The sequence below is a fragment of the Bos indicus genome, chromosome 22 (assembly GCF_029378745.1).
Source record: "Bos indicus isolate NIAB-ARS_2022 breed Sahiwal x Tharparkar chromosome 22, NIAB-ARS_B.indTharparkar_mat_pri_1.0, whole genome shotgun sequence".
NCBI classification, from domain to species: Eukaryota; Metazoa; Chordata; class Mammalia; order Artiodactyla; family Bovidae; genus Bos; species Bos indicus.
Genome location: NC_091781.1, coordinates 56502954 through 56518670, shown reverse-complemented (window position 1 = coordinate 56518670; position 15717 = coordinate 56502954). Strand labels below are relative to the sequence as shown.

At 51.8% G+C, this 15717-nt stretch overlaps 1 protein-coding gene across 2 annotated transcripts in view; it reads left to right on the top strand.

The window, feature by feature from the left end:
* The window catches only part of MKRN2 (makorin ring finger protein 2), a 38116-nt gene that overhangs the window by 20242 nt on the left and 2157 nt on the right, over positions 1–15717 (top strand). For both annotated transcript variants that reach the window (XM_070776924.1, XM_019984359.2), the window contains exons 4-6: positions 977–1281; positions 2094–2308; positions 4794–4904. In XM_070776924.1, coding sequence (XP_070633025.1) covers positions 977–1281; positions 2094–2308; positions 4794–4904 — 631 coding nt within the window. The remainder of the gene's footprint in view (positions 1–976; positions 1282–2093; positions 2309–4793; positions 4905–15717) is intronic.

Below are 15717 nucleotides of genomic sequence, written 5' to 3'. Positions count from 1 at the left end.
GTTCTAGGCTTCCCTGTCAGGGCCCCTCAGCACCTACCCAGAGCCCCCTGAGAACAGCCTCCTCTGCTGCAGGGCGCTCGGGCCACACGTCTGGCCTCGTGCCCGAGGTGGGGAAGGGCCGCTGCTGGCACCTCGTGGGGTGCCGGCCTAGCTCTGAGAGGCCACAGGCTGCTCGTCGCAGAGCTCCACATTTTGATGAAGTTTGTGTTTCGCTGTTTCCCTTCTCCGTCGGTTCACAGTCTTAGTCCTCACGCTGAACCAGTTGCACTTTCAGAAACAGAACAGCCCGTCACGGCTTGAGGAGTGGTCTGTGCCCTGGAACAGGGTCTGCCTGTTCAGAGACTACAAACTGTAGTTGTTTTTATTGGCTGGTTCTCAGCAGGTGAAGGAGTTTCTACTTCTGGAAATTGTTCAGCATAAGATAGGCAGATACCCTACTAAGCGAACAACAGGTCCGTCCCATAGATACCCCCTCTGAGGAGGTTAGGAGTGTGTGCCGGGGCAGCGGCAGCTCCTGGCTGAGAGGTGGATGGTGGCTGAAGGGCCAGAAGCCTGCCCCGGATCTTTAGTCTCCTCACCGTAAAGTGACTGGTGAAAAGGAAGTCTCTGTAATCCTGTTGACATCATTCTGGATTCCATTTGACTTTTTCTCTTTTTTCAAGTGTAACTGGTCCGTGTGTTGACATTTCCATACTTGCCGTTTTTAAAAAGCAACTTTCACATTCTTTTATATAAATGTATCACCGTCTGCTTTGCTATTTCCCTGTGTTGCCAATTATGGCTTTTTGGTTTTTATTACAATCCTAAGTAATATCACTCTGAACATTTTTTCCCCTCTGGCCTTTATTTTTTTTCCATACGTTCCCAAGGGTGAAACTCCCAAAGTCAGGGTTAATTTGTCAGGTTTTGACTGATGGCTTCCTAGAAAGGTGGGGCCGGTGTTCACAAGTCTGTGTGCTGGGCATTTTCTCTTCAGATCTCTCCGGCATGGCTGAAGACAGGACCTGCCCTGGCGTGGGGAGTAGCCCCGGGGGCTGCAGCGACGCACAGAGCGGCCCTGAGCTGAGGCCGCACTCCTACCTGGACGCCATCCGGAGCGGCCTGGACGACCTGGAGGCTGGCAGCTCGTACGGCGGCGGGCAGCAGCTGTGCCCCTACGCGGCCGCCGGGGAGTGCCGCTTTGGGGATGCGTGTGTCTACCTGCATGGGGACGTGTGCGAGATCTGTAGGCTACGCGTCCTGCACCCCTTCGACCCCGAGCAGAGGAAAGCTCATGAGAAGGTACAGTGCCCGGCTTGACGTGAACGCGTCTGAAGGAGTGGGGGGCGCACTGGGTGATGAAATCCTTGGTAGCTCTGTCCGCGTCTTTCTGCCAGTAATACCTGCATCCTGGGCCTGGCCAGCCAGGCCGGCCCCGGAGAGTGTGAAGAGCCCGCTGCTGGGAGGGACCGTGCAGGGCCGGAGGCTCCAGCGTCTTCTGGAGGCCTCTGCTCAGCACAGGCTGTGGGTGGGCTGCACCCTCCGCCGTCTCCAGGGCTTGTGGAGGTGAGCACCGCTGAGAGCTGCCCTCCTCCCAGGGATGCAGTGCTCAGTGTGCGTCCACGGTGCCAGGGCCTAGGGCTGCGTATCCCTCGCGTTGACTCCGGTGCCTGGCACGTGGTGCTGCTCCGGGATGTGTTCACCTGCTTCCAGAGTGGAGGGGTGCATCTGGTGACTGCTGCTCCTGGGAGGAGGTGATGCTGACGACCTCCGACCCTGGCCTGTCAGCCCGATGTTTTAGCTTAAGAATTGCTCACCGTGTCTGGTGTTGGTGTGGGGAAGGGCAGTGCCCAAGGGGCCAGGACACCAGGGTGACAGTCCTGGCAACCTCCGTGACCCCACGTTGGCCCTGCAGCCTTCTCGGGCCTCTGATCTCGGGTTTAAATTGGAGGCGACCCAGGAGCAGTGCTGGAGGGCAGAGGGCCGAGCCAGTGGTGGCCTGAGAGCGCGCCGTCCCGCACGCAGGCCCTGCCTGGCAGCCTTGGGCCCCGGCCCGAGCTGGCCTCGTGGGCCCAGCTTCTCCCGGACCTCAGGCTCCCCACTCCGTGCGTCAGGTCTGCATGGCAGCGTTCGAGCACGAGATGGAGAAGGCCTTCGCCCTCCAGGCGAGCCAGGACAAGGTGTGCAGCATCTGCATGGAGGTGGTCCTGGAGAAGGCGTCGGCCTCGGAGCGCAGGTTTGGGATCCTGTCCAGCTGCAGCCACACGTACTGCCTGTCCTGCATCCGCCAGTGGCGCTGCGCCAAGCAGTTCGAGAACCCCATCATCAAGTAAGTGCGGCTGGGGTCTGAGCTGTAGGCACTGGGAGGAGGTTCGACCCAGGACCTTCTTCCGTCCGCTCTGAAGCCTTCCCTCGTCTTCCAGGCTGCAGGGCCTTGAGCAAGTCACAGAGCCCCCCGAGCCCAGATGCCTTCTCCTTTTAAATGTGGGTGTCAGTTCCTGCAGGTATCTGCAGTGTCGGGGGGACCTCAGCAGGCGCCCCTGTGTGAGAAGGCCCCCTGGACTCTGGTGCTCACGTAACTGGTGGTCCGCCCTTAGGACAGTTGCCTGTTTTTATTTTCATCTGTCAAATAGGGGTCACTTGAAGCCTAAATGAAGTAGCGCATGTAGCACATTTCACATGGCATCTGACACTGGAAGTGTCCTCTGAGCTGGCACAGGGCTTTGTCCCAGCTCTACTGAGCGAGAACTCACATCGGAACATGGGAGTCTTCAGCTCCTCAGTGGGAGGGAGCAGAGCTCGCCCACAGGGAGAAGCCGCCACGTGTTGGGCAGCGCGAGAGATTTCCACTCGTCACGTCGTCATTCTCTCAGTGACCCCGTGATCATCACCCTCGATTTGTGTTGGGAAACTCACATGGTGACTCATGGTGAGGTCAGGTGACTGGTCTAAAGTCACACATTTGTGTGGTGAGATAACAGCTTTATTGAGATAAAATACACAGTTCAGAGGACTTTTATTATATTCAGAGTAGTGCAGCTGTCAGTATAGTCTATTTTTAGAACGTTTTCATCATCTTAAAAAGAAAAAACTCTGCTTTGAGTCACTGCCTATTCCCTCCTTCCAGCCCCTGGTGACTGCTTTGCTGCTGTTCAGTCAGGCTGTCTGTGACCCCATGACTGCAGCACGCCAGGCCTCCCTGCCCTTCACTATCTCACAGAACTTGGTCGGACTCATGTCCTTTGAGTCAGTGATGCCATCCAACCATCTCATCTTCTGTCGTCCCCTTCTCCTGCCTTCAATCTTTCCCAGCATCAGGGTCTTTTCCAATGAGTCCATTCATCAGGTGGTCAAAGTATTGGAGCATCAGCTTCCGCATCAGTCCTTCCAATGAATATTCAAGGTTGATTTCAATCAGTAAATCAGTATTTCTGTGAATTTGCCTGTTCTGGACACGTGAAGTGGAATCCTACAATAAGCAGGCCTTTCTGTTTGGCTTCTCAACTCAGCGTGTTTTCAGAGTTCACCTCTGTTGTAACATGAGTCAACATACTGTTCGCTTTAGTGACTGAGTAGTATTCCGTTCTGTGCCTAGGCCGCGTTTTGTTTATGTGTTCACCAGTTGATGAGTGTCCGGGTTGTTCTCATTTTTGGCTGTTACAGCTAGAGTGCTTGTGAATATTTGTGTATTTGTTTGCCTGCTGTTTTCAGTACTTCTGGGTATACACTTAGGAGCGCAGTTGCTGAGCATATGGAAACTCTGTGTTTAACGTTTTGAGAACCTGCCAGACTGCTATCCAAAGTGGCTGAACCAGGGACGCCCCTGGTGGTCCAGAGGTGAGCAACCCACTTTGCAATGCAAGGGACGTGGGTTCAGCCCCACCTCAGGGAGCTGAGGTCCCATATGCCTTGGAGCAGCCAAGCTGGCACCCGCGGCTCCCGGCCTGTGGGCCACTGGGCTCCGTGTGCTGCAGCTACGACCAGCACAGCCAGATAAAGAAAGCCCGAAGCTCTTAGTCTGTTAAAAAAAAAATGGGTGAACCATTCTGCATCCCCAGGGCTTCCCTGATAGCTCAGCTGATAAAGAATCGCCTGCAATGCAGGAGACCCTGGTTCAATCCCTGGGTCGGGAAGATCCGCTGGAAAAGAGACAGGCTACCCACCCCGGTGTTCTCGGGCTTCCCTTGTGGTTCAGCTGGTAAAGAATCTGCCTGCAATGTGGGAGACCTGGGTTCAATCCCTGGGTTGGGACGACGCTCTGGAGAAGGGAAAGGCTACCCAGTCCAGTATTCTGGCCTCAAGAATTCCATGGACTGTATAGTCCATGGGGTCACAAAGAGTCGGACACGACTGAGTGACTTTCGCTTTAACTTATCACTTTCAGCAACATAGGAGGATTCCAGTTTCTCCACGTTCTTGCCAACAGTTATTTTGAAATTGTCTTGATTTCTGATGTTAGCCATCATAGCGAGTATGAAGTGATTCCTTAGTATGGTTTTAATTTGCGTTTCCCCCATATCTAATGAATGGTATTAAACAGCGTTTTCTGTGCTTGTTGGCCATTGTGGAGAAGTGCCTACTCGGTGCTTTCCCCATTTTAAAATTAGGTTGTCTTTTTACTGTTGAACATGTTTTAACTGTAAATTAGGCTTAGAGGATTGTGTTTGTACCTTTTAGAATTCAGGGGTGAGAGACACCAGCTGGTCACACACTTGAGCACGGGGTCTAGTGGGGAGTGGGTGCGGGATCTAGTGGGGAGTGGGCACAGGGTTTGTGGCTGAGTCTCTCCCTTCCTGACCTGCTTCTCGTTGCAGGTCTTGTCCAGAATGCCGCGTGATATCAGAGTTTGTAATTCCAAGTGTGTACTGGGTAGAAGATCAGAACAAAAAGAACGAGCTGATCGAAGCTTTCAAACAGGGAATGGGGTAAGTGCCGTGAGCGCACGCGTGGTTTGGTGGCGGCCCGGCTCGTCCCGTCGCGCAGCGTGTAGGGCCTCCACCGTGGGGGCCTGAGGCCGCTCGGCATCTGCTCTCTCTCAGGCGGCGGGCCGGGCTCTGGGGGCGTGGAGATGAGCGTGGCTGGGGTGAAGTGGGCTTGCCTTTCGGTTCTTAAGCTGAGCAGTATGCCCCTGAAATCCTGCTTGTAATGCTGAGGTAGGCCCGTCGTGCCTGATCGTTGATTCAGCAAATGGCAGTGAGGGTCTGAATGACAGACTTTTTCTAGTTGCTGGGGATACGGCTTCAAACAGAAGACAGACATCCCAGCCCGCGCACCGTTCTCGCTCCACTGAATGAAGTGAACAAGTGAGATAAACAGGATGTTAGCCGGTGGGACGAAGGAGAGAAACAAGCCTGGGAATGGGGACAGGAAGGGAGGGGTCGCAGTGTCCGTGGTGGAGCCTGGAGCACCTCGGCAAAGGAAGCAGAGGCCTTGAGAAGGGGAGGCAGTGGCCGTGTCCACGTGGCTGAGGAGGCCGTCCGAGGGAGGGGTGGTCCCTGCGGAGAAGGCCTGCAGCCGGAGCGCGTCTGCTGTGCGGGCTGAGAAGGGAGGGCGGGCCACATCATGTAGGGCTGGGGGCACTGGGGAGACCCCGCTTTTATTCTGGCTGAGGTGGGCTGTCGTCATAGGCTTTTGACCAGAGGAGTGACGTGACCTGTGACTGCACCACTGCAAATAAAGAGGAGACAGAGGGGAAGCAGGGAGACCAGTCGGCCTGTTACAACAAGCCAGGCGAGATACAGCAGGTGGGGGATGTGACGGGAGGCGTGGAGGTTTCTGGAACAGACCTGGATTCTCTGTCTGTGCGGGAGAATCAGGATGAATTTGCTGGGGCCCTGAATGTGGTGAGGGCTGAGAAGCCGGATTTCACTCTCACTTCAGTGTTGCCACTCTCCATTTGCTTGGCTGCGTGTCTGTCTTTGTTGGCCAGTTTCTTCTTTATCAGTTTTTGTCAAATCTCTTGAGGGTTTAAGCACTGGGAAAGAGGAGGCAACAGGCAGCGCTGAGTGACCGGCCACTGACAGGCGTGAGAAGAGCTCCGGACGGTCGGTCCTCCCCGCACTCGTGCGCTGTTTGTGTGGTGGTCTGGTCTGGACGGAAGGGCTGGCTGTGCTTCCTGCGGGCTGTGTTGTGAGGATGGAATCTGAACCGTGTTGCGGGGGCACCGGTGACGGTTGGCAGAACCCTGGGCTTTGTCTCCCGTGGCTGCTGGAACACGACCAGACTGGGGGCTAGGAACAGCGGACACTGGCGCCCACGGTGTGCAGGCCGGGAGCCCAAAACCAGGTGTGGGCAGGCGTGGCTCCCCGGGGGCTCCAGGCCTCTCCCGGCCTCGGGGGGCAGCACCCCTCCACCTCTGCCTTCTCCCCTTCTTCTCTCCCTTCTGGCCCCGGTGAGGCTCTCCTGTGAGACCCTCCCATTAACCCAGGACAAGCCCCTCTCGAGATCTCTCGCTGCGTCAGCAGACGTGGTTTCTCCAGAGGAGGGCCCTGTCCCCGGAACCAGGGGCTAGGATGTGCCCACGGTGCATCTCCCTGTATGTGGTTTCTCAGCCTGTTTCGGATGCTGTAATGAAATGGCACAGACCAGGGGACTTAAAAACCACAGGCGTGCTCACTGTTGCAGTTCTGGAGGCCGGGAAGTCCGAGATCAGCGTGCCGGCACGGTCAGGTTCCGGTGAGGGCCCGCACCCCCTCGCCGCGTCTTCACGTGCTGGGAGGGTGAAGGAGCTCACGGGGCCCCCTGCAGGAGCGCTGCTCCCCCTCCTGAGGGCCCACCTCCTGACTCCGTCACCTGTCTGCTGACCCCGTCCCGCTGGGCCTGAGGGTTGCCGGGAACTCACACACACTCAGACCGTGACCCGTGATGCTGAAACACACACATACCAAAGCCACCAGAGCAGGCCTGCCTGCTGAAGCGCTGATCTCCTCCTCTGCTGAAGGACACCGCTACTGTTTACAACTGAGAGCTATTTTGAATATTTTTTTTAGAATTCCATTTTAACTGACATCTTTAAGCTTCTCTTTTTTCTTAACTGTTTTTTTTACTTGGGATTACAATGTATTCCTAGTTTTTCAGGCAGTTAATACTCCTATTGCCATACATGAAATGCAGTTACCTCCCTATTAGCATCTTTGTGGTACAGATGTAATACACATGCATTATATTTACATACGTAAGGCTAACAAGGTGGTGGTACAGTTTTAGAACTCGGCTTGACTGAGGTATAATCGACACTGCAGCTTGTTCAGTCACTGAGTTGTCTCCAGCTCTTCGCGACCCCATGTACTGCAGCATGCCGGGCAGGCTTCCAGCTGTCACCACCTGAAGCGTGCTCAAGTTCACGTCCACTGAGTCGGTGATGCCATCCAACGACCTCATCCTCTGTCGTCGTCTCCTCCTGCCTTCAGTCTTTGCCAGCATCAGGGTCTTTTCCAGTGGGTCAGTTCTTCATATCAGGTGGCCAGATCATTGGGGGTTCAGCTTCAGCGTCAGTCCTTCCCGTGACTGTGGAAACGGTGATCTCTTTTAGGACTGACCGGTAGGATCTCTGTGCTGTCCCGGGACCCTCGAGAGTCTTCTCCAGCACAGTTAGAAGCACCAGCTCTCTGGCGCTTGGCCTTCTTTATGGTCCAACTCCCACATCTATCCTGCCTACGGGAAAAATCACAGCTCTGAGTATACAGACCTTTGTTGACAAAGTGATGTCTCTGCTTTTTAATAGGCTGTCTATCTAGGTTTGTTATAGGTTTTCTGTCAAGGAGCAAGTGTCTTTTAATTTCTTGATTACAGTCACAATCTGGAGTGATTTTTGGAGAGAGGAAAATAAAGTCTGTCACAATTTCCATTTTTTCCCCATCTATTTGCCCTGAGGTAATGGGACTGGAAGACATGATCTTAGTTTTTTTGTTTGTTTTTTTTTTATCTTAGTTTTTTGATGTTGAGTTTTAAGCCAGTTTTTCCACTCTCCTCTTTCTACCCTCATCAAGAGACTCTTTAGTTCCTCTTCACTTTCTGCCATTAGGGTGGTATCATCTGCATAATATCAAGTTACTGATATTTCTGCCGACAACCTGGGTTCCAGCTTGTGATTCACCCAGGCTGGCATTTTTCACGATGTATTCTGCCTGTAAGTTAAATAAGCAGGGTGACAATATATAGCCTGGACATTGTCCTTGCCCAGTCTGGAACCAGTCTGTTGTTCAGTGTCCAGTTCTAGCTGTTCCTTTTTGACCTGCATACAGATTTCTCAAGAGGCAGGTCAGGTGGTCTGGTATTGCCATCTCTTGAAGAATTTTCCACAGTTTGTAGTGATCTCCACAGTAAAAAACTTTAGGGTAGTCAATGAAGCAGAAGTAGATGGTTGTCTGGAATTCTTTTGTTTTTTTTCTACTATCCAGCAGATGTTGGCAATTTGATCTCTGGTTCCTCTGCCTTTTCTAAAACCAGCTTGAACATCTGGAAGTTCACAGTTCACGTATTGCTGAAGTCTTGCTTGGAGAATTTAGAGCGTTAACTTAGTAGCGTGTGAGGTGAGTGCAATTGTGTGGTAGTTTGAGCATTCTTTGGCACTGCCTTTCTTTGGGATTGGAATGAGAACTGAGCTTTTCCAGTCCTGTGGCCACTGCTGAGTTTTCCAAATTTGCTGGCATATTGAGTGCAGCACTTTCACAGCATCATCTTTTAGGGTTTGAAATAGCTCAACTGGAATTCCAACACCTCGACTAGCTTTGTTCTTAATGATGCTTCCTAAGTCCTACCTGACTTCACATTCCAGGATGTCTGGCTCTAGGTGAGTTACCCCACCATCGTGGTTATCTGGGTCATTAAGACCTTTTTTGTACAGTTCTTCTGTATATTCTTACCACTTCTTCTTAATATCTTCTGCCTCTGTTAGGTCCATACCATCTGTCCTTTATTGAGCCCATCTTTGCATGAAATGGTCCCTTGGTATCTCTGGTTTCCTTGAAGAGCTCTCCAGTCTTTCCCATTCTGTTGTTTTCCTCTATTTCTTTGTACTGATCACTGAGGAAGGCTTTCTTACCTCTTCTTACTATTCGTTGAAACTCTGCATTCAGATGGGTATATCTTTCCTTTTCTCCTTTGCCTTTAGCTTCTCTTCTTTTCTCGGCTATTTGTACGGCTTACTTAGACAGCCATTTTGCCTTTTGCATTTCTTTTTCTTGGGGATGGTCTTGATCACTGCCTCCTGTACAGTGTCACAAATCTCCATCCATAGTTCTTCAGGCACTCTATCTGGTCTAATCCCTTGAATCTATTTCTCACTTCTACTGTATAATTGTAAGGGATTTGATTTAGGTCATTACCTGAATGGTCTAGTGGTTTTCCCTACTTTCTTCAAATTAAAGTCTGAATTCGGCAATAAGGAGTTCATGATCTGAGCCACAGCCAGCTCCCAGTCTTGTTTCTGCTGACTGTAGAGCTTCTCCATCTTTGGCTGCAAAGAAGACACTCAGTCTGATTTCCGCGTTGACCGTGGTGATGTCCGCGTGGAGTCTGCCGTCTCCATAGCGGTTTCCACAGTGCCTGCAGTGTCCTCAGCCACAGTCGCTGTGTTTTACATTAAACACGTGCTCACAGGGAGGGTTTGTAACCGTTCACCAGCTTCCCCTCTTTTTCAGCACTGTGTTCCTGGCTACCATGTTTCTACTCCGTTGCTATTTGTGTAACTCTTGCCGAGAACCCCAGGTGTGTGTGAGGTCCTGCAGTGTCTTCCCTGTCTGTCTTCACTTAGCATGATGCCCTCCGGGACAATCCAGGATGTCACAAGTGGCAGGGTTTCCTTGTGTCCTGGAACGGGTCTTTTGGGGTTTCCCTGGTGGGTCAGGGGGTTCCCAGGTGGCACTATTAGTAAAAATCACACCTGCCAATATAGGAGATACAAGAGACGCAGGTTCAATCCCTGGGTGGGGAAGATCCCCTGGAGGAGGGCATGGCAACCCACTCCAGTATTCTTGCCTGGAGAATCCCACGGACAGAGGAACCTGGCAGGCAGGAGTCCTACGATCGAAGATTCTTACATGGCTGAGGCAACTGAGCATGTGTGCACAAAATGCTGAGTGGTAAAAAACCCGCCTGCCAATGCAGCAAACACCACTTCAGTCCAGGGATCTGGAGAAGGAAATGGAAACCCACTCAAATCTTCTTGCGTACAAAATTCCATGCACAGAGAAGGCAGGCGGGCCACAACGCACGCGGTCACAGGGACTGAAGACAAAACGTAGGGACTGGGCTCGAAGACAGGTGGCATTTACAGTCCCCAGATCTGCGTAAAGGGCCCGAACGCACCATGTTTTAAGTTGTTGGTACAGAGATTTACGCAAGCCGGCAGCATTCCCGCGTTTTCTGTTCTGGTTGCTAGGGCAGTGACGAACTAGAGAAGGTGCGGGTGCTGGGTCCTAGGGGAGGGTGGGGTGTGCCAGAGGACTCAGCCAAGGACTTGCGTCTCCTTCCCGCCTCCCCTTCAGCCTCACGCCCCAGCAGGCAGAGCTCAACCGCTGGGAGACAGCTGGGCTGAGGGTGCTGTCCCGGCAGGGAGGGGCTCCTCGTAGAGAATGGGAAGTCCGGCACCAGGACGCTGGCACCAGGACGCTGGCAGACGCGGTGCCGTTTTGGAGCCCTTGCCGACCGGAGGGTGTGCCGATGTTGGGTCCGCCCGGCTTGCTTGAGCCGTCGGCGGGCCCTCCTGGCTCTGCAGTGTGGTCCCCGCCTTACGGGGCAGACCGTGCAGGGCCCGGCGGTGCCGTGTGCAGCCTCATCCTGCCCGGCTCCTGCAGCTCCCTGGAGGTGCAGCGCTGGGACCCAAGACCGCCCAGGCTTCAGGGCTGGGACACAGCCCGGGGGCAGAGACCTCAGGGGAACGCCGCTGGCCTCGCTTTTACCTTCGGTTTGTGTTTTCCTGTGGAACAGGCTTCCTCTTCTGTGCTGTTTCTCCTGGGTGTCCAGCCGCTTGACTCACTTATATATACACACATGTATATTTCGTGTATATGCACGTGTATACATACATATTTTGTTTCACTTCGTGCCTTAGTTTATTAGAGTGAGGTCTGGACTCGTCTGTGCTGAGCACCAGGCCTCTCTGGGCCGTCTGCTCTGCACGCGTGTGCTCATGCCAGTCAGACCCCCCCATTTAACAACCAGCATCTTGTTTTCTCGGGCGGCTGTCAGGCTGTGCTGTGGGCCTGCCAGTCGGTTTTTGCTTTTGACGTGGGTTTAGTTGTCTCATGTGCTAGATCCCACCTCCAGCTAATAGCATATACATTTTTTGGAACGCCTGCGTCTAAGGTCTTCACTCTGTATGCCAAGTCCGAGGCTATCCAGGTTGTTGGCATCACTTCACTCCTTCTCTGTGGCTGAGTAATAACTAGTCCATTCTGTGAAGTTCCCCGTCTTCCGAACCCCCTCATCTGGTGACGGGTGTCCTGTGCCGTCTGTTGCTGGTGACGGAGCACTGAGGGTGGGGCCTGGCGCGTCTGAAATCGTGGCGCGCCTTCGCCTGTAGGCCAGGTTTGTCGTGGCCGGATCACCTGGTGTGTGTATATTTAACTTTTAGAAAACTCTGGCCCCTTGTCGATGGGGCCTCCTACAAACATACCTTCCCAGAGACAGCCCAGGAGGAGTCCGTTTGCTCTCTGCCCTGTGCTAGGTACTGTTCGTAGAGATTTGAGGATGGCCACTGTCAGTGAGGAGGTGATAGACACCTCACTGTGATGTTTATTTAGCCCTATCTAATAATCAGCGAGGTGGCATCCTTTCCACGTGCTTGAAAAGAGGTCGGGGGGACTGTTCTTTGTGAAATGAATGTCTTGAATTTGCTTCTTGAGAGGCAGTTGTATTTTCAGCTGTTCTTGATGACCTATCCCAGACCCTGCTGTGTGGCAGGGGCCCCTCTTGGCCCCTCTGGCCTTGTGACTTAGAAGGGCCCGTGAGCCGGGATGTCACGGTGCTGTGCCAGGAAACGTCCACAGGGCGGCAGCACGTCTGCATCTTGGGTGGCTGGTAGGAGCTGTGCCAGAGGAAAGCGCGGGGTAGAGTCTCATTCCTGCTTCCCCCTCACTGCTCACAAAACTGGGGTGTGTGCACCAGGTCTTTCTGGGGATCTGTGTATGCTAGTGTATCTGTGTATATTATCTAGTGCACGCTAAGCTGTCGTGGCAGGGAGGGATCACTCTAGAAAGAGGAAGGAAATCCACCACCAGGACCCTTGCCGACGGGAGGACTTTTCAGAACTCCTTACAGCCCACAGGGTGCTCTGAGCTTCGGGTTCACTTGGCTCGCTTGAGCTGTAGGCGTGGCCCTCCTGGGTCTGTGGTCTGAGCCCATCCTGAATGACCGAGGGTGCTGAAGAATTAGTAAGAGGTGACTCAGGACTGTCTGTGTTCCGTTTCGCTCTAGGTCCCTAGGGTATTTTTCTCCAGGAACTAATGGGAGTCCTGTGTGGGAAAGTTAATGTCCTTGAGGTGTTTCTTGAGACATCTTTATTGAAAAACATCAGTTGGTTACATTCAAGCTACCAGTTTTATGATAATCACTGAACTATCTTTACATCAGCAGTCTATGAGACTTGCTTCTTTGAAGTGTCACTGTATTTTATACAATGTTTTCTTTTCAAAAGTTTTCCCTGTCTTTTCCATCTTTCTTTCTCAGTATGTTAAATATTGGTCTTCCCTTGTACCTCAGTTGGTATACAACCCACCTGCAGTGCAGGAGACCCGGGCTCTGATCCCTGGGTCGGGAAGATCCCCTGGAGAAGAAATGGTGACCCACACCAATATTCTTGCCTGGAGAATCCCTGGACAGAGGAGCCCGGCAGGCTACAGTCCATGGGGTTGCAAGAGTAAAGACACATTTAGCAACTAAACCAGCCAACCAACACATACTTTAGGATCTTATTGCTGCTGCTAAGTTCTTCAGTCGTGTCTGACTCTGCGATCCCATAGACGGCAGCCCACCAGCCTCCCCCATCCCTGGGATTCTCCAGGCAAGAACACTGGAGTGGGTTGCCCTTTCCTTCTCTAATGCACGAAAGTGAAAAGGGAAGGTGAAATCACTCAGTCGTGTCCGATTCTTAGCGACCCCATGGACTGCAGTCCACCAGGCCCCTCCGTCCATGGGATTTTCCAGGCAAGAGTACTGGAGTGGGGTGCCATTGCCTTCTCTGTTAAGATATTAGTAGCACTATTTTAATCAACTAATTAAGCAGAGTTGCCCAGTCTACCTAATAGGTCTTTAACATAGTAAGACAAAACAGTAAAGTAATATCTAGTTATCTTACATTAAAAATATGTAATTGCTAATGCAAAGCAAAATATGAAGAATGAGTATTTAACTTTCTCCAACAGAAATAAGGGGCCATTGTGTTCACATGTCTAGAGCGTGTGAAGGAATTTATGGAAATGGGAAGCTTTTGATAGTATGGACAATGTAAGCCTATATTATCCCAAAGTGCTTAACTTCCATTTTAAAGGTAAGAAGACAGAACTGTCTGCTGGACACTTGATGACACAGCGGATAGTGCTCTAAGGGCGTTTATATGTGGGATATTACTTACTTAACCAAGTAAGGTACTTTTCTGCTTGCAGATAAGCCTCCTGAAGTTCAGAGGAACACTGGCAGTATCAAGAGGTAGGCAGACTTGTACTAGAAGCCAGGCATTTGGATAATTTACAAACTTATCATATTGAAATGATATTCAGCTAATCATATTCAAACCAATGGAAGGCCATGGTGCAAGTAACTCTAATAGGTAGTCTGGAATTTTTTACCTGGCTTTTTAAGCACATAAAGCATATGTTTTGTTTGCATTAGCATCAGTTTTAGAATATTTTTCAGCACACACTAAACAGCTTCCAGTATCTGGCCTCAGAATTACTGCAGGAGATCAGTGTGCTCTTATTAAGTCAGCAAGAACTCACACTATTATCTGTTAGATCTTATCCTCAGAGACCGTATAATTCGGCTTAGGGAAATCTATAAAACAGAAAATAATCTCAGACCATCTTCCAATTAAGGGCTAAATATTGTGATACAGACCAAAGATGCTAGAGGGTTTTATTGTCACATGTAAGCGTTACTGTTAGGAACTGATAGAATACATTTTGACCATTGTTTCATCACATATTTTTTTCTGCAGGTGATAAACTTTTTTATATTGCCCACTCAGTTTTTCTCCCCTCCGCCCCCCCAATCTTTTCCTCTCTCTGTTCATCTTCTTGAACACCATTAAGAAGCTGCTTTGAAATCCTTGTCATCTTGAAGTTAGCCTCTGGTGACTTTTGTCGTTAAGAATGGGTCACCTTTCACTGACTCTTATGTTGTATGTTTTGTATTGTTAGCACCCAGGATGGTGGGGAATGACAAAGAGCCAATGACACGTCTTTCCTCACCTCCAGTAGTGGATTTCCACCAACTTTGTCTTTAGGTTCTTCAGGCCACAAAGACATGGCTTTTCCACTGGAGTTTCAGCTCCCTTGCCAAGGTATTTGACTGGGGCCTGCTCTAGGTTGAGCACTATTCTTAAAAGGTAACTCAACCTCTTACCATCCCATTCTTCCAGGTGTCTATAATCCCTTGAAAAACCCTGCTTTTGTTCATTCTTCATAAACTTGATAAAAGAAACACAGATACGATTAAAAGACCTGAAGGTACTACTTTATCTGCAGAAATGGTACTAAGAGCAAAACTAGCTCCTTTAAGTCACTGAAGGCTTGAGATCGTATCGTTTTTTTTACCTCCTGTGTGTCCACCAGGGGGCAGGAGCAGCAAGGCGGGGGGTCCGCCTGCAGAAAGCTCTGCTGCAGCCGCCTGAAAACATCCCAGGACAGCCGTTGGGCTTCCTGGCCTCGCTTTCTGTGGATGAGTGTTTCTGTGCATTGCAGATTTTACTGAGCTGTAGGCCCAGCCCCTTCAAGGTAAATGCCAGTGTGGGAGAGCTGGTAAGAAATTGCATAGCAAGTTACGCAAGGACAGTCACATGGTTTTATGGTGGCCCAGTCCTCATGGCACCTGGCAGCGTCAGGAGAGCAGGATGGGGCAGAGGCCTCGAGCCCAGACGCGTGAGCAGCCTGTGTTGGGCTTGTGGGAGCAGGTGGAATGACAGGGGAGCAGATTTGTTTGGGTAGCAGTCCCTTGGGTTAGAGGAAACGTGGGAAGATGTGGCATTTACAGCAACACAGACACAAGTCCTGAAGGGCCTCAGCCTGACCGGGGTCTCCAGGAAGAGGGCGACAGGGAACTCTGCTCACGGTCCTGTCCCCACTGGCCCCCAGGTTCTGCCCCCCTCACACAGCACACCAGGAGCCGCCCCAGAGGGGCGCCCCAAATGCTTTGGTAGTGTGCGAACCGAGAGGAGGGTCGCCTGGGGAGGTGCTCTGTAGACTTGGTGGCCAGATAAGGCTGGGAAAAGTCATTTTGGGGTGGGGACTAGAGTCAAACATGACACGTTTTAAAAAGCCAGTGTCCCAGAGACCCTGGTAAGAACCCCTGGCTTGGGCAGTTCTTTGAGGACCTGCTCAGAAGCTTGGGAACGGGACCGAGGCCCCTGTGTGTGGGTCAGACCTGTGGGAGGACGGCTGTGGGGAGCTGGGCTCCGGCTGGCCTCACCTTCTGCATCTGGTCATCTGGGGTCAGGCTTCATCTCTCCACCTTCTCCAGACACCTTCCGGCTTCTTGGGCATCTCTTCAGCTTCGGATAACTTTGGCCCACAGATTTCATTT